The following is a 19536-nucleotide window of genomic DNA, read 5'->3' on the forward strand; positions in this document are numbered from 1 at the left end:
AGGGGGAAAATGTCCTGTGGACATGTGTAAGTTCACAGAACGTCTTCCTTTCCTGCATCGTGTGGACATCTTTTGTTCACAAGTCCCCTCTAGGTATGTAAGGTTTGCGCGCCTCTTTGTTTCAGTCATGCAGTGCATAATCAGAAGGGTAACCTGAGGCGCGCACGCTCATGAAAAAATGTGGGCACACAGTAGGTCCACTTTTGTCGGACCTCGCAACAGTCACAGTATGTCAAATTTGGACACACCCACATTGGAAGAACTCAACGACCTCGTAACAGTCACAGTATACAAATTTGGACACGTCCGCATCGGAGGAACTAAAGTCTGAACAGTGAGCAGGATATGGTGTGGCCATACAGAAGAATCTATGGGGATCGCTCATGATAGGCCATAGTGGTAATACATGTAGATGCACTAACACATTACCACAGAGCCCCTTGGAAAAGTGCCGGATTATGGGATAACAAAGAGAGTGAGGAATTCACTGGGATAGCCCAGAGAATGATGGGAACTTGACCCGAGTAGTGTACTTCTCTGTTTCACGGCCAGGCGCCCCAAGCACAGAGGTCTCAGGTGCCAGTTGGGGCTGATGCTCAGCGTAATGATAGGAGTTGTTTGAGCTGCAACTTGCACTCTGTTTAACCTGGTCTTGTATTCACTGGAGGCCACTCCAGAAGACAACTTAGGGCGGTCCGGTAGAGTGTAGTGTTAACTGCACGCCTAGATGTACCAAAGAACAGTTGGTTCGAGGCACAGGCATAGAGATGGAAGGGAGACGACGGAGTTCGCTTGCGACAGAAACCACATGGTGCAGGTTTACATCGCTTCCACAATGACTAGTGTTGAGTCCACTTGCCCTTGTTTATTAATTTTCCTCTTTATTCTTCTCAATTATAATACATGTTTTATTATAACAATTCTGTATTCAACTCACTTGTAAACTCCACTTTCCTAAAGAACATGCTCAAACTCTTTTGAAAGCAAATTCATCACCTTAAACAGTAGTACAATCAGCAAACAACACATAAGAGTAGGAAAACACTTTTCGCTTGAGATGAGGTTTCAAATAACACAAGGCCCTCATCTTAACGAGAATTGAGTGTACTTCAAAAAAACCCAAACAAGCCAGAATCAGACTGAGTTCCAAATGGAACTTGCTTACCTATTTTCTGACATTTTCATCACCGATCCCCTGTCATCCCTGACCCATGATCCCTGTGGGGGAGCACTGTGAGGTTGCTCAATCTCTTCCTCATTGTCAACCTTTCTGTCAGTCTGTCTGATCATGGCTGAATCATCTTGGACTTTCAGTTGACCATTGCTGATCTGCCCAGTCTTGGGAACATCTACTGGCTCTGCCCATTGGTGAGCCAAGTTGGATTCAAATTCTTGTTGGCGTTTTTTTTCCTGTTCTTTACGCTCATGTGCCTCAATACGTTGTTGCTCTGAGGATAATAAAGTCTTCCATTATGATTTATATCCAGAGAAATAGACTTTGATAATTTCAAACAAAATAACAATACCAATGAAAATATTAAGGAAAAAGGGAATTAATACAGTCATTCAAATTATGCAAATATTTTATTCGAAAGTTTAAAATTACACACTGCAGTTTTCACACGTACATTATCACATTTCTAATTGGGAATATTGCATTGGCTGCATGCAAAAAGTCAAGAAACATATTAGCCACAGACAAAAAGGGAACAAACTCCTCAAAGAGACATGTTTTACCTAATTCTTTTAACCATTCCTGCTGCTGTCTTCTTTTCACCTGTGTATTATGGTCATCTAACCTTGATCCTGCTGATCCCTGAAACAATAAATAAGTTTGAAAAAGCTTTGCCAATATACATGTACAAACTGTTGACAAGTTAAGCTCTGCAGTGAATCAGCAGAATCAATGTAAGGTTATCGGAAGAATGAAATATCTGTAGAATAGATGTGTACAGATTTGACATTTACACTAACAAATATTTGAAGACTTTTAACAATTTGTTTTCAAATCATTGAAACTAAACAATTTTTAAAGTTGGCCCTTGCTCATGGATATGAAACCTATTTAATTCACAAAAACCTTTTCAGCAAATTCATACATTTTTCAAGGAAAGGTACACAACTCCTATTTATGAAGTAAACTGCATACACTTGTTAGCATCTGATGTGATAGAAAAAGAAAGAAAAACTAGACAAATGTTGTGTTTGTCGGTAGACAAACACTGAGCTGTTTATTAAGAAACTCTTTTGGTTTGATAAAAAAGGAAGTTGGAACAGGTGGGAATCAAACAGCTGTCGTTAAGTCAGCAGTTCAAAAGTTCTGTAGGACCAATACCCTCCTTGCTACAGTAGAGCATAAGAATACTCACACACTTTCCCTGCCATGTGTTTGGAATTTGCCAGATTCCCCCAAAATAGTAGGCCTCCATTACATGCTTTACATGTAGGGTGCATTCCACCAAATGGTTATATTTCTGCGTGCGAGCACATTAATATTTAGTGATCCCATGGGATTTTTACAATAAGACAGGCCATAATCAGGAGGGATCATAGAAATATTTCTATCAATCCCGAATTTGGGATTGATAGTTTCCAGTTCGGGATTTTTTTTACAAAAGTTCCAAATTGCGGGCCTATTTTGAATAGAGGCGGGCGGTTACATTCAGAAATGAGCGCTTAGTTTTACTGCTATTTTGGGGGTATCTTCTGGGAAAGGCAAATAAAATATTTTTTCATGGCTAACCCCAGTAAAACTGAAACGAAAAGTGATCTTCTGGCCTTAATCTTGAATTTCCAGTGAAAAAACAGAGGCCAACCTCTTCACGAGAGTCAACAAGCAGTGCTGTTTCGGTCCGATTTTGTACTGTTTTCTATGGGCACATATTTGGTGTAGTGCAACCTTACATGTACAAAGCAAATGGCTCTTACTGTTACGGCTCTTACCCTATGGGTGGAGTTGCCGGCATTTTCAGCAGATGGCAATTTTTTTATCAGCTGTGCACAGTGTGTATGAACAATGCAATGAGCCAAACACATTAGACAATGGATGCAGATATCAACTCTAGCTGTCAATGGGCAATTGTGGACTTTAGCAATTGGGATAGATTTTCTAGCGATTTTTAATGATTTAAAGGTTTTTTGTTATAACTTCAGGCCTCATAACGTCATCAGCCCCAAATTGCACACATGTTAACTGGGTAAAGAATTTTAGGGATCAACCGATGATGGGATCGGACATCAAATCCGGCCGATGTTTGGCAACATCAGCAAAAAATTGGATCGGCAAAATTTTATCTTCCTTGCCGATATGAGTGAAGAAAGGAGCAAACTCTGATTCAGTTTTGGTGAACCAAAATCTCCTATTTTTTATTTGAGTACAAACTGTGTTTTCTTCATTTGGTGTGATAAATGAACGATTACACCTACGTAAAGTATCCCTGAAAATTACACCTGCGCGATCCATGCCGCAACACATGGACCACAGCCAGCCCCATATGGAGCAGTCTCGTACGTGTGTACCGCTTCCACTGACAGCCATTAAAACAGCCTGGGAACAACACCCACGTGTGGCACCACGCCCGCACAAGGTCTGAAGGTAGCCAGCGATTTGGCCTTTATTCAAGACACGCATGGTTACCTGAATACACAACGTGCACCTCTGCTGTTGGCATGCACCATGAAGTCACCAACGCAAGGGTGAAGCGGTGCCATGCACGCCTTGACTAAAGGCTACCATGATTCAGCTTGAAGTGCTGTGTCTATTCTACATGTACACATACATGTACCAGTAAGCACCACATGGGTTTGAGTGATCAGTTACATCAGTATCGTGCGCGGCAGAGATCGATGCACAGAGTTTACAGGATTTATTCTCTCAACAGTGACTGTGAAGGCAAAAACTAATCCTATTACCGGTAATGTGTAAGCTGACATTTTAAGGGAGTACACTGGTTTTATGTTGTTAGTAGGCCTACACCTGTTACGGTTACATTTCAGTTATTGTCGGTAAAAACATCGGATCGGATCGGACATTGGCTGATGTTCCGATTAAAACATCAGACATCGGATCGGAAGTTTAAACCTACATCGGTTGGCAATTTTCAGGTGATTCGGATAAACTTTGCCACAGACATCTATTCAAAATTCATTTTTCACAATTTTTAACTTATCACTAGAGGGTGCTCAACAATTGCGTGACGTCATCAGTAAATGATTTGAAGAATACTTTACCCCCACCGATTAATACCGTTGAAAACAAGTGGATACCTATTACCACTTTTAAATAACAAGCCCACTTCTGGTTTTGACCAGAAGGAAGGGTCACGTGATTTGACCCAGACAAGATGAATTGAAGACCAAATTTTACTCTGCCACTTGCTGCAAACAGAATGTTGCGGGAGGCCACAGTTGATTTTATACGTTTTTAGAAATTTACAATAATATTTAAATATTCAAAATTTAATAACGAATCACTTGATATTAATCATTATAGTATAATCTTTGCTTCAAGGTCTTAGCTTCATGTAACTTTGATGAAATTTGAAGATTGCTGACCAAATTGTTGCCTTGAAAACGTGAACAAAACATATGAAGGAAAATTAAACACTCAAAATTCTATAATAAATCAGGTGATGATGTCACAATGACATCATAACCCGGCATACATCTCCAGGTGGTACTCTGACAATGTGCCAGGTTTGAAGGATATAGGAACAAAGCAAGGACTGAAAGTCATGTGTAGAGCGACCCCGTGTTATGTCAATAGACAAAAATTGGAAAAGAAGAAAGCTGAAAAACACGGAAAAACTGGTTATTGTTAAAAATTGGATTTTTTCTTAATCATGATGTAGTATTCCGTAGGATTTTTTTTCCAAATCAAGTTTAATGACCTAAAGCAAGTCTCTCTTAATCCTAATAACACCAACTTGGGTACTTTGGAGATGTTCTTTGTGCCAACAAATCCGGTCTTCTGATAAGGGTCATGTTTTGACCCAGTAACAATCATCCTAACCCCTATCCTCTCACCAGGTGCAATGATGTGTATAAATGGGTATTGTGCATTCATGCATTTTTTTCTTATTTATCCATTATTTTCTCAAAAAAATCACTGCAGGTCCCCTGTGACATTGCTTATTGTTAGAACTGTGGCAAAAGAAAGGCGAGGTTTTTTCTGTTTAGGTCTGTGGAAAAGTGTCTTATACTTAACAATCGTCAACCAGGTAACAAAAACAATAGCGGCATCGGCAGAAGCGCCGAACCAGCTAAAAAAGGAAAAGATAAAACTCGTAAGAAAAATAAAAGCTGTTTCAGTCACCGGCCGAAACAGCTAAAAAGGCTCCCTAAAAAGGTTTTGTTTGCAAAGCATGTGACTGAAGAGTTGGCTGAACATTTACCCCAGTTTCAGGTTGCACCAAAATACCTTTTTTAGATTTACATTAAATACATCAGAAGTTTGACATATGACACACGAGCAATTTCAGAACTAAAACATTGACAAAATGACTACTACAGTTGTTCAGAAAAAACTCTGGAACATTATTCAAATGTTGCCTGCTGTGTAGGGGTCCATGGTGTTTTGGAGAAGCTGAGAGGAGAAAATCTCACAAGGCAAAGCCAGGGGTGCCATTTGCCCCGAGGTTGTACAAAACCCATAAGACCAATCACAACAGCCAACAATTCTTTTGTTATACAACGGTAATAGCATTACCAATGCAAGGGAACAACATAACATTTTACTGCCTCAAAATGCATTTCCATTCACTAAAATTGTCTTCAACAATAGCGTTTTTAGTTAATTCAACTAAATTGATTAATTGGAAGGGAGTGTTTGGTCCTTTTTCTTTCCCAAGAAAGTTTCTAGATAACTACCTAATTCTGTCATGGGTAACATCTGAAACTGTAGGCTCTCCCCATGGCGGTGCAGGATTTGCGACCGCCATATTCACATATGCACAGAATGCCTCATATTTTTCTTCATGCAGATGCTACCCTCTCCTAAAATTACATTTATGAACTCGTTTTTGCATCAATAAGAAAGCCTTTTTGAAAACCAGCTTGCTGTCATCTGTCGACATCATTACGGTGCCAGATAAGATAAGAACATGAATGAACAATGTAAACAAAATGGCGTTCATAACAGAAATAGTGCTCCACTGTCCCCTACCGTACATCTGATAGGAACATACACTATCTAGTACCAGCGAAGCTACAATCTTGTACTCAACCTCGCAGTAAAACATATAACACATGGAAATGACGCTCCCAACAGCACACGGGAAAGATCAAGGTAATGGAACCTGTGGGGATATAATTCACGAACCATGGCAAACATTGCTCATGAACTCCTAACCAGTTTACATGCATGCTTGTGGCAAATCACATGATTGATACTCGACCAATAAACATTCACAATCTATTATTGTAGTATAACAACTTCATGTAAGACATTCTGTCCAAAGTCAGACTCTATGTAAATTTCTGCAATTGTACAGTAATATGGAAGTTAAACCTTGAGATGTCCTACAATTCACAGGCAATCGCTGTTGAGATGGAAGCCAACTCTGAACATAGGTTAAATGAATACAGGATGTGAATAAGGAAGTAAACACTTTTTAATGATTTTTTGCTCATTATGTTATGAGAGAGGTAGTATGACATACATGAAACTAGCCGATGGGCAGGCCGCGACCTTTGCACTAGACCAGTGTTGATATTCTAATGAAAACTGCTGCGGGCTTGTAAACTGTATTTGTTAACTTGCACAAAGGGCTAGTAAAGTAACACCTACCTTTAGAAACTATCACTTTTCTCATTGATAACGATGAACAAAGCAGAACAACAGTTTTGTATCCTCCACTTTTAAGTTTTTAATTGACACAAGACTCCGCGGTACATGTGCATGTATCAGTTAAAAAGTAAAGTTAAAAAAGCCAAAGTTAGTTTTGCTAAACAATGTCCAGGAGGCTGGTGAAAATTCCTGTGGGCTAGTGAAAACAAAGGTTAACTTGTGGCCTAGTTAAAAAAAACTCAAGGTCAAAGCCTGCTGATGGGTTAAGCAATGGTGGAACTAAATAAAGAGACCTTTTACATAGAGAATGGAGGATAGATGTGCTTGTTTATAAGCCTCTTCCTTTCTCTCATTCATCCACGTTTCATCAGTATAACCAATTGTTTGTCAACTGATATTTAAACAGTTTAAATGGGACCTTTTACAAACACTGAGGCAAGACATGATGTAGCAATCTAAAGTAACTTGTGTTTTCACAGTGTACATTCTCATTTCCGGTACTGTGCTGGGCTTGCATTAATGTGTGTGTATACAATACTACTGGTTCATTCATTTCCTACAGTATTAACTAAAGGAATAAATGTGTGCTTGGTCAATCTTAAACTAACATGTAAGACCTCCTCGGGAGAATGAGCCTGCAGCTCAGCATTAGTCGCGTCCATTCCCCTAATCCAGTCTTTAATTTTTCACAGCAACTTCACAATTTGTAAGACTCAGATTAGGTACAATGCAGGCAGTATACGTTGCTAGTGCGGCTGTATGGGTCAGAAACCTGGACTTCGCTCAAGGAGGATAGCCACAGACTCCAGGCCTTCTACATGACAGCTGGATATAGAGTTTAATCAGGATGATGATGATGAGGCAGTGTGCATGTATATCAGCCAAGTTCAACACAATTTCAAAAGGAATAAATTAACTCTCCTTCCTTTAATGAGTTTTGCAATTCTGAAGGACAATTAAGTACTGGGAACCAGTTTATCCTGTGTACAAGGGCTCAAATTGCACATGGCACACTGAGTGTGGTGTCATGAAAAGTTATAGAATTCTCTGGTTTGAAGCAAATGCTGCATGTTTTGTAAAAAAGTGAGATTGTGAGCTTGTTTGTTTCTATCAGAGATACATGTAAGAAACGTCAGGATCGCTCTATGGCTACAATGCCAGGCAAGCAGTCTTGCATGCCTAGAAGTTAACACCCATGGGAAGAAAGCCGACACCAGCCCCAGTTGCAAAGCTGCTAGATGTATGTGTTAGGCTGCCACTGAGTGGAGCTTGAGGCCCCACTGATTGACAATGCCTCCATGCTATGACCATAATAGCCCAACGTTTACAGCTCTGGACATGCTGGAGGCCACATTTTACTGCCTCTGCAGTAGGCTACTTGGTCCTAAATATCATTGTTGTGGCAGCCCAATGTTTGGAAATGTAAAAAATAGACCTAGGCCTAAATTAAAGGGTTTTGGGTCAAATACGATTTGCAGAAAAATGAGACTCTGCGAAGCACAGATCACATTTGTATGTGTGTGTTGAACTTCCGATAACATCTGTAATTTAATTGCATGACTTGTCTTAGGGTAAATAGGGTATTGTTAAAATTTCTTTGATAGGAATTTGTTTCAGTTGATAAGAGCAGCATTTAAACTTAACATTAAACCATGGAGGAAGAAGAAATACCGGTATCCATTTGGATTTGATTTGAATTGAACTGATTCTGATGCATCAGATCAGGAATACCTTTCTAAATCTGTAAATATGGAAAAACCTGCCAATCATTATTTTCACAACCTTTTGATAGTATATTGACATAATTTTATTTTGGCCAGTTGGAACAATTACAGAGATGCCAAGATGCCAGAGCGCTGATGATTTGGAAATTCAAGGATGCCTCTGATGACCGCAAGGAAAGAATTCAAAACCAGTCGGAATATGATGAACCACACAATTTTACTAAACTGAAAAGTTTTATTTAATGTTTTCATATTATTTGATACAAAATGTTAACCCGATGAGTATTTTAACTGTAAAACTTCCAAACACATATGCTATCTACAGAGGTATTTGCATGGATCTGCTTTCCTGAGTTTCTAACTTCGAAAAAGGGTGTTTCAAAAAGGAATTTGACACAAGTTTTAAACATAGAATTTACCCCAAGGTTTTGTTCATTTAAGTTTTAGTGTACAAATTTTTGACAGTTTAAGTCCTCTTTTTCCTTCTTGAACTGCATTTGAGCAACAAGCCATTACACAGTTTCTTTAAGGTTTTCTATCTACACAACTGTTGTCAAGGTCTCAGAAAATGACAATGAACATAGGAAGTCTGGACCTATTTAAAAAAGTAACAGTTGAACTTCATAAAGAAGAAATGAGACGTGTAGAATTCTTTACTGATTCATGATTGCCATCTTCAGTAGATCAACAAAACACTGAATTTTGCTTGCAGTCTGAAGTCCCTCGTTCCCTCATTAGGAAATAAAGTCGGGTGGTTTTGTACGGTCATTTTGTTAAGGCAGATTAACACATTAATTTATTTTCTTGTATAACTGTGCTCATTTCTAAGATTTTTTTAAAGTTTCACCAGTCACTACTGTCCATGAACAATCTGCTGTTGGTCTTTAGGAAATGGCATAACTAAAGTCACCCAAGCAATATATGCAGAGGTGCAAGTAGGGCTATGAAAAGGGTGGAAAATGGAGGGGGAAAACAACTAAAATGCTTACACAAATTCAGAACAGGCATCTAGGAAGGTTACTGAGTTTTGGATGGGTTATTCTTATTGAGTGCTTCATATAAAGACTTTAAAAAAATGAGATATTGCTTTATCATGAAACTGGTGAAGCATACGTGAATGTGGCTATTCTTACAGGCACATATAAGACCCTATTCAATAACACATGAACTTGACCCTTCTTAACGTCGGCCAGCCTTTCTTAGTAAACAGGTTTAGCTAGGTAGTGACATTATTGAAAAATTACAACTCTGGAAATGGAGAAAGAATCCAACAAAGTCACCAAAAATGAAGTTTGTAAATGAGAGAAAGATCCTGCGCAAATACCACTGATTCCTTGCGCACCATGCATTTGAAATACACCAAAAGATGTCTGGAGACTTAGTATGGGATGGGAATAAGACTGCTGAAGATTAAGGAGTGGTGAGTGGGATGTCTTTGTGGGTGCACTGTCCCAAAATAGACCGACTGTGCCAGCCGTCATGTGACCTACATGTATACTGGGTATCAACCGCTTACCCATTTTTTGAGTGTCAATACAGCCAGTTCAATAGTACCCAGCACATTAGTAGTTCAAGTATGGTACCTACTGTCACCTTTATTTTTGGTAAATCGTACTTATGAAACATTTCTCTTTGGTGGACACCACGTTTGTTGATATTTAATACCCACTATAGGTCACGTGACTAAGCAGGTGCAATCGGTCTATTCAAGGCAAATTTTTTGCCAAGCCACAGCACTTAAAAAGTACCTCTACATGTTCTTTGGAGATGAGGAGTTCGTGTGGCTCAAGTATATAGCCAAGGATCAACTCCCTAGAATCAGGGGCTCCCTTCCCAGGGCAACTGAAGCAGACAAAAATGCTTTTGAAAAATTGTCCGAAAAGCCTGAGAAAGTGGAATGATGTCATTTGAAAATGGCTACTGACAGGCTAGGGAATGTTAACTTTTGTGGGGAGGGATGACTTTTATTTTGGCAGATAATTAAAAATCTAATTGGTTAACCTACTAAATTTGAAAATCAATTGAAATCTGAAGGACCCAACACAACATTTCTTTTGTTTTAGAGGCCACAGGGACTTCAGTTGCCCCCTATGGGGCTCCAAACTTGGCTGATTTTACACTGTTTTCAATGGGGCTTGAATTAGTGCAGTGCAGCCTTGCAGTACCAGCCTATACATGTATGGTCTGTAGACCCGAAGGTACTCTCTATACATGCTCCTAATGAGACTCAATGGTGGAGAGACTGGGAGCAAGTTTTATTTCTCAACTTGATATATTTCTGAGACTTGATATATTTCTGGCGATCAATATACTGTGGAACTACTCTTATCTTGCTGCCGACAATAATGTGGCATGCAACAGTTACATTTCATTACACATTTACTTTGTGCAGCATTTTGATTTTTGCGTTACATTCATTTAAAATGCCATTTACATAATTACATTTTTAATTTGTGTTTATATTTGTCTCATTCATATTTGTCTGTTGTATTTATATGTTCCATTTGTATTTACATTTATAGTAAGTGCTTATATTTTTCATTAATGTTTATATTTTTCGTTTGTATTATTTTTTTGAATGTAAAGAAGCCTGTAATTGGTTTCTTATAAAAATGAATTATTCCTATCCTTGGAAAGCTTGTTTTATGTCATGGGCTTTAAGACAAACCTTAATATTTATATCCAGCATATTCGCATATCCTGAGACCCCCAAACAGTCCCAAACCAGATGCAAAAAATGAAGTTGTTTAACTTGAAAGTTGCAAACCCAACAGGCCACAGATGACCGGAACATGACACCCATGTACATATATACATGGCAGCTCTGTGGTTTGCCATGTGTCCAGTAATATGGTGGTCATATTGCTTGCTCTGTGGTCTGCCAAGATACTGTCCCATGGTTGATACTGTGAAAATAAATGGTGACTTGTTTGCCATGGTTTGTGCGTAAGCAGCCCAATTCTCTTCCTATGGACAAAAAGTAACAGGGACCACCTTGGACAAGGCTAGGACAGAGTGAAATAAAAATATGCCAGGCACCATTTCTGTTCATTCTAGTTTCCTGGAAGGGACTTAACAATTATTGATTATTATAGTACAGTGTGAGCTACATGTATGTTTCAACATTCAAGGTAAAGGTACTCATAGCAATCAGGGCAAAGCAGAGGGTGCTATGCATCCTCCAACGTGCTGAAAACTATATAACTCATATCACAACAGTCATTCATTTGTGATATCTCTATCATGAATTTTGTTGCAATATCTTCTGAAGTGTTTAAGAATGGATTCATAAATACCTCAGACAGTCTCCCTATTCAACAACGTGCAACTTGACCGTGTATTAACATTTGATAATGCCTGCTGAGAAGTGATAAATGCCCACTGCGTAAATCATGCACCTGGCACCTGGATACAAGACAGCTTAATCGATTCTGATTGGTCAAGAGACTGTGTACACACAGCTCATCACATGCCAGCAGGTTTTACATGAGAAAAGAGCATGAATGCATTTTCATCCCTTCAAGGACTCATCAACCACATGATTAAACAATGAATCGAAATGAATGCAGGTATGGTTAGTGAGTTGAACAGCACTCACTGGACGGAAAAATGGTTACCGTCTCTCTAGGTATGATATTTTTGCACAATTAGTTTGAATGGATTTGTTCATTCAGAAGTGAAAGAGAATATTCAAGGTGTTGTCAGGTAATTCAAGTTTTAAGGACTGGTTGTCTTCTGTATAGCTGAGTTTGGCTTGGACAATGTTCCTCTTGATATGTTTGGCTACCTTGCAGGCAACTAAAGGAGGTATGGGGAAAACTTCCTTCAAAATTGGATTGCAGACACAAGGTGCCAGTGTTTTAGAAGAGCATTCTTGGTATCTCTGTCTTTCACATGGGGATTGTGCATCGCTGTAAAGATGAGGGGAAGTTCCATTTTGTTCTCCACTTTTTGTTCGTTGTGAATCATAGATTTTCATTGCCGAAAATCAATGGATGAATGGATTTATAAATTTCGGCTTGATTGTAGCTTGAATGTGAAACTTTGTGTTTTCCATCCTCATTATTAGTGTTTTCTGGCATATCTTACCTTTGATGAAGCCGTGGAATACGTGTTGTGGATGGGATGAAATTCTGTCAAGGTACTGAAATGTTTCCGTTGGTTTTGTGAATACTTTAGTATCCAGGGTACCAGTAGAATGAAAACGCGGACCTTTGAAAAGGTCCAAGTAGGTGATGAAAGTTTCGGATGCCTCAAAAGTGAATTTGAGGGTAGGAGGGTAGAATGCAATTGGTTCAGGTGATGAACAAAATGGGTGAAGGATTTGAGTTGGCTATTGAAGACCATGAGAATCTCGTCTCTGAATCTAGCCCAGAAGAGGATTTGGTCCATGGGGGATCAGAGATTTCCAATTAAAATTCATGAAGTGTTACATTGCAAGTTTCTGGTCTGGCTATTGAGCCCATTGTGCATCCGATTTTCTGTCTGAAGAATGTCCTCCAAACTGAAATAGTTGTGACCCAGAACAAGTTCTAAGAGAGTGCAGATGTAATTGGATGGGATTTGGTTCTGGCGTAGCTGAAATTTATTGTTTATACCGATTCAATGGCTTACATCTGGTGAATGTTGGTGTACATGGAGACAACATTGATGCTTGCCAGAGGTGAGTTTGGGGGGAATTACTCCTTTTCTACTTTCTGCAGCATGTCCGTTGTGTCGCAGACATACTGGGCGGATGCTATTGGAAGGACATGATGCACATACATGTACATGGAAATTTTGGCTGTTGGACTTGTGCAACCACTGATGATTGGTCTGCCGACAAAAGGTTCATCAGGTGACCGTGCGGGCATTTTATGTATTTTTTGGAAGAAAATACATGGTTGGGCAGGCGATTTTTTGCTCAAGTGGGTCAATATAGGCAAACGTGTGTTTGTCATATGCATTTGTTTTTAACATGTTGGTAAGGACTTAGAAAACTTTGAGGGAGTTTTTACGGCTCATGTCCCTGTCTAGTTTTTCCTAGTGGTGGACGTTTGAAACCAATATTCAAATAGTCCTCTTGGTTCATGATACAAATGCCTCAGCCTTTGTCGTAGGGTTTGATGACAACAGAGCTTGAGTTTGTGAATAGCTTCCAGTACAGCTTTGGACATATTAGGTTGAGTGTTTGTCATTCTGACATGGGCTAGTTCCATCATGGTGGCTTCCAAATAATTCTGGTTTTGGGTTGACAGGTGGATGGAAATTTGAAAGGCCTTTCCATAGCCAACTCAAATCCTTCATCCATTTTGTTCACCACCTGAACCAATTGCATTCTAACCTCCAACCCTCAAATTCACTTTTGAGGCATCCCAATCTTCCATCACCTACTTTCAAAGGTCCGCATTTCCATTCTCCTGATTTGGTTTTAAACCCATGTTTAAGACCACCCAAGCATATATATTCCCTTATTTAATCCAGAATTGCCGACACAAATAGTTCATTTACAAAAAATGAACATGCTCCAAAAGCTGATTCTATGCCAGTGCACTTATACCACTGCAGTTCACCATTCTATTATCAACTTAACAATTGAAAGTAGCCAAAACATGAATACGAGTAGCCTGGTTTATAGTGGCCCCAACATTATCATTTGGAACTTCGGGTGCCGACTACTTTCTGATCTTATAAAGTGATAGGCACGAGGGTGAGAGCAGTGTACATTTGTGCTGATCATTCTGGCCAATAAAAATACAGTATTGAAGATAGGACTATGTCAAAGCATATACATACTTACTTGACCACCAATTAAAAATGATGATCTCATAGCTGCTGGTACTATCCGCTGTGTTTCAATAACACTTAAACTAGATGGTGCCACAACACGAGGTGAAGTTTCAAGGGAAAAAGTGTCTCTTGGGGACTTTGTTGTATCAGCCTACAGGAAATAGAAAAGAAAAAGGACCCATCCAATTCAAATTACTCTTTAATTCTTCTATTTCCACTTTTATCTTTTTCAATTCACTTATAAATACAGAAGTCATGTGAGGAAGAATGAAAGGGTTAACATTAATCTACATGTACATGTGAAACTACTGCAAGTTTGGATCACAACTTCCTGATGAAGCTACAAAGGTATTCAGGCAGGATGCAGAAACTGAGAAAAAGAGGAAGATGCATTAGGGCAATTCCATGATTAATTTCATTATATTTTAAGCACTGTTGCATGACTGTTTGGGACCCTACATCATCACTTGTTGGGATCAGTTCTCCATTTTGGAACCATCAATGCAGGTTCCCTAATACAGCCATTAGGAAAATTTGGAGTCTCTTGTTTTGTGATGTGTAATTTGACATTTAGTTTTGGTTAGTTGCATTACAAAAAATGGACAGGAAGAAAACTCATCAGTCTTTGCAAACAGTTTTCCCTGAAGTTGGGTTATGCAGGCTTAAATCATGGTATTTCGGTAATTGCTTACTGAATAAAAAGGTTCTGACAGATATCTGATACATCATGGATTGGGCTACAGGTTTTGACTACAGTACTTTTGTTAATCTTGAGCAGAATATACATGTACACTTCTTGTACACGTGCACAGTGCTCAATGGTGTTAGCCAAAACTGGAACATTTGCCTCACCACAGTGTACATGTGTGTTCACGTATGAGCCTTGCTGGAAGTAGTCAATCCTGTACACTGCTTTCTGCTACCGTGATTGATTTTTATTGTGAAATAGTAAAGTTTTAGTTGGCTCACTGTACCTTGCTTACGAATGTGCATAACTTGAAGTTGATTCCTTCCAATAAAAAGACTACTATTGACAAAACAAGGTACCGTCAGGACAGAACGTTTCACTGCAGTTGTCAAAACTTGGTTTGCTTAGAAAAGTGACCAAGTGACTGTCACCAAAAGTTGGTGATTGAGAACTCACTGGAAGTAAAATCATGAAATAAAATAAAGGTTTCCTTGAGTCATAGAAATTTCACATGACATGTACATGAAGGTACAGTTACACTGGTTCCTGTTGGTAAAATCCTCCCCAAAAGCAGTCTGGGATGAGTCTGTTAGCATCACAAGGGATGGTGAAGCCACAACAAAGCAAAGAGAAGACTGTAGCAATGCACTTGAGTGTTACACACAGAACTGATGGAATGAAGGGCATGCACATAGGCAAATAACTCTTCCCAACTGAAAGGGAGGACGACTGACACCAAGGCTTTTAGTTGAGGGAACTTGGTGCAGAGCCTCAGCGGCCAAACATTCTCTGTCATGGACAAAGACAATATATGAACTGTCGAATATCTTGAAGAATAACTCGGCAGTTTAGTGAGGCAGAATCTGCTTTGTCTGGATAATCTTACTCTGAGAGTGCACATCTGCAAGAGAGTTGTAATGTTGGCAGTCACGTTATGGGTTGCCTTCAGTTTAATCCCAGAGCCCGATGCCCAAGGGGACAATTAACTGATCGAACAGATTTACCCTAGCGGATGTGCTGCAGGGACGCATCATGCTGGATGATGCCTGTAGTTCTAGATGCTGAAGGGAATTCCCTATAACTGAGACCGGTAAGGTCAGGAGGGGAAATACCCCATGAAATCTGAACAGGTTACAAAAGTCGTCACCTAAGGATCTATCTTTGGGAGAGGGAGGTCGTAAACCAGATGGTTTCACATCAACTGCCAGCGAAGTTGTGACATAATAAGATCCTTTGTAAAAACTGGGAGATCGATCGGGTCACAATTTTAGTCAGAAGAAGTAAGTGGACAGGAGGGGCCTTAACATGAAAACAGTATTACAAGGTCCACCAGACCAATCATCAGGCCGGGGAGGAGTTGTGTTGTGAGCCAGAGCCCAAGAGGGTCAGGGACTGTACCTAGATCAATCAGAGCTTGGGCCAGATCTCAATATTCCTGAATGACGAAGAACAGCAGATGGCAAGCTCGTAAATAAGGCTAGTATCAACTGCAGTCTTGCCTGGGTAACTGTCTACGCCCAGTTAGCAATCGAAGTATTAGAATGTCAGAATGACAAACTGGCGAAGGTAGGTGGCGACAACTTCTGCCATTCGGGTAAAATCCCTTGGGACGTCGAGTGATCTAAAGGCAGGTTGAATCCCAAAAGTTCTTCTGGCATACATGAATCAGAGGAATGTGTAAAAAAATAGATGGACTAAAGGTGTAGAAGTAAGCAATTCTCAGATCAATCAACGACAGCCAGGATAGAGTCAAGAGGGGTGGAGACACTGTGGAGTGCTCAGGATACCCCCCTGCAGAACTTCTCAGGGGCGAATTAACCTCCTTTTTTGTCTCCAATGCGCGCTTATTTGATCGTTCCGAGGGATTGGAGTTAGGTGAAGAATTTGGTCAGATGGAGGGGAACTCATAAATCAGTTGAAGACAGTTGCGAGAACCCATCTGGCTGATGTGAAGACTTGCCAGAACCTAACATCAAGTGGTAGGCTGTCCCTAACACAGTGCCCTTTGTATTATTTGCGTTGGTTGTGTACTGGGTGAACGAGTGAGTTGGCTCGGTTTAATAACCTACGATTTCATTGTTTCTATGAGTTGTCACCCAGATGAGTCTTTCCATAAAGAAGGAGAGGGAGAATTTTGGCTTGCACGCCCTCATACAGGATGTTCATGGCTGTAAGTGCATTAACTCTACCAGTAGACCAAGACAGGTGAGAGATAAGAACTGCTTGAAGGCAGAGTTGGCATTCTCATCTAGCACCAAAAGAGTGACTGCAGTATGATCTGGAGGGACAGCAAACTGGTGTTTTTTTTCTTCAGGAAAGATACTCCAATAAGGGTGAAATAAAAGGCCACCGAATGGAGACTGCAACAAGAGGCCCTATTCAACTGGGTTACGGTATTAAAGCTCAAGGTTGGATTTGTCCTTGTTGGGGAAGACAGCCCTTGCTGGAAGAATTAGCTGAGCCAGGCCGATTTTGTCTGTAACAGCAGACCCAAAACAGGAAACCTGTTTGTGGAGCAGACGAATACGATTCTGGGATTGCGTATTGGTTAACAGCAGAGACTATGCCTTTGTCCCCAGCAGACCCATTGTGAGGATCAGGACAAGTCTGGACTGGGCCCTGTTGTGAATCTTGAGAGGGATTGTGTGAGGGTTAGGAAGAAGGTAGATTGTCTGTTGTGTTATGCAAGCCTGCGATGACAAGTGCTGTATCTGCACTGGACAGGGAAGTCCCAGATGGTGGATGTGGAAGTGGATTGATTAGAAGAGGGCCAGAATCCAGAGCTGAAAACGAGGGGTGTAACCTTCAGATCAAAGTGGCTGACCAGCAAAGACAGTGACTCAGATTGGGCCTTGAAGTTGAGATGATAGTTAAGAAGGAGAGGTGTGATGTTTGGCAACTTTCTACAAGATGACCAAGTGGAAGAAGATGTGGAACGTTTATGCTTCTTACACAAAGTTTGCGGAAAAATTTGCAGGCGAGGCCGGATGTCAGACAGGGCTGCACAGGCGGGCAAGAACGGCCAAACTGTGGATCATTGAGGTGTTTGGACAAATGCAGCTTCCTTCACTGGGATTAGGCATGTACATGTAGCAGACGTCTGAATCGTTGATTGAATTTTTTACTTGCTTCCCCACAGGTTTTGGTGAGCCTGCCGGTAGAAGTGGGAGACATCTCGGTAGATAACCATGAAAGAGCCGAGTTGGATCTGTATTCTGACAGCCCATTCTAGTGAACGAAAGGGGTCGGCTCAGGGAGCGCTATTATTTGGTCCATGCCTGAATGCCTACGCTGAAGAGAACTTGGACGTTGGTGGGCTTAGGCGTGTAGCCACCATTTAGGTCAAAGGGTGAGGCATGGACTCACCTCCCACAGGCCTCATTGAGCCCTTACTGGTGGTGGAGAGCTTGAACACATTAAGGCTCTCTGCGTATTGCATGTGGGCATGGCGGGGGAGCAGGAGGGATCGAGTTGACGTCAGCTCTGTCGATGGCCCTGCGTCTCAGTGGACGATAGTAGGGACTTGGAAAAGATCCATAGACTAATGAGGCATTCACTGCGACAGCCCCAGAAAGTATGGGGAGTTGGCCCACTAGCGCTATTCTCTATTTCATGTCTAAATACCCTAGCTGAAAAATTCTCAGTCAACGGACAGCTGGTGTATAACACGCGGGCAGAATCTGTTGTGCGTGTTGCGGTCTGCCTGCATGGCCGAGCATTGTATCCTTCGGGGCTGTCCGGGGTGTCAGTGGAGGAGTGGCCTGGGAAGTTGTAGTGTTCGAGTCACGCCCAGGTGCCTCCGTTGAAAAAGGGTCTAAGGGCAGTGGCTCATACCATGAGGTGGTCGGTGTGGCTGGCATGTGGCAAACCCTCTGTGAGCCTTTATTAGCCATATGCCGGTTGAGTGGGGTATTCTTCGGTAGGCACTGTTGGAATGCGGGGAGTCTCAAGAGACCTTGTCATCCCAGTAGTGGCACTGGGACAGCTGAGCGTTCTGACCCCACACACCGCAGCTCAGTCCCCTGTACGCAGTTAGAGTTGGTGTTGGCTAATGCCGGTTCTGCCCAGAAAGGAGCAGGACAAAGCAGACCATTGCCAGTAATCATGATCATCAGATTATGACCTTAAATCCTTGATCTTACTGCTGACCGACTGCAGTTGGTGTGGGGGAGAGTTAAGGACCGCTAAATGCATTAAGCCCTTATATGTCTCAGGTTGCCAGATTGATCATATGTAATATCACCAGGTGATACTGCTACCTTTCAGATACAATTAAGAAAGACTGTTGCTACAGAAAAAAATGAGGTAATGACCTTTCAAAGGTCAAAGCACGAAGCTTCTTCAAAAGTTTCGCACTTCTGACATGTACGGTTAACGTACATACATACGCACAATAGTGTGTGTACACTGTCTACATCATGGCCACGGCAAGATGAAGATCATTTTAAAAGGTCAAAAGTCGTACGTATAGGGGCCAAATGAAGAAACAAGTCAATTACTGGAAACAAGTTTTTTATACTCTTTCAAATAAATAAACTTGCTGCACAGTAAAGTGAACAGGAAGAGCA

The 19536-nt window shown here is 40.8% G+C and overlaps 1 protein-coding gene and 1 long non-coding RNA gene across 3 annotated transcripts in view; one reads left to right on the plus strand and one right to left on the minus strand.

Annotated features, from left to right (window-relative positions):
• Positions 1 to 19536, minus strand: part of ccdc66 (coiled-coil domain containing 66) — a 60635-nt gene that overhangs the window by 27838 nt on the left and 13261 nt on the right. For both annotated transcript variants that reach the window (XM_022243672.2, XM_022243670.2), the window contains exons 7-9: positions 14291 to 14431; positions 1738 to 1816; positions 1166 to 1448 (exon numbers count right to left, since the gene is read on the minus strand). In XM_022243672.2, coding sequence (XP_022099364.2) covers positions 1166 to 1448; positions 1738 to 1816; positions 14291 to 14431 — 503 coding nt within the window. The remainder of the gene's footprint in view (positions 1 to 1165; positions 1449 to 1737; positions 1817 to 14290; positions 14432 to 19536) is intronic.
• On the plus strand, positions 3803 to 14796 carry LOC147799387 (uncharacterized). Its single transcript, XR_015424968.1, has 3 exons — positions 3803 to 3914; positions 12581 to 12652; positions 14531 to 14796. It is a non-coding gene; the product is annotated as an uncharacterized LOC147799387 (long non-coding RNA).

This window comes from Acanthaster planci, linkage group LG04 (assembly GCF_054643075.1).
Source record: "Acanthaster planci isolate LZ-2023a linkage group LG04, COTS_SCS, whole genome shotgun sequence".
Taxonomy (NCBI): Eukaryota; Metazoa; Echinodermata; class Asteroidea; order Valvatida; family Acanthasteridae; genus Acanthaster; species Acanthaster planci.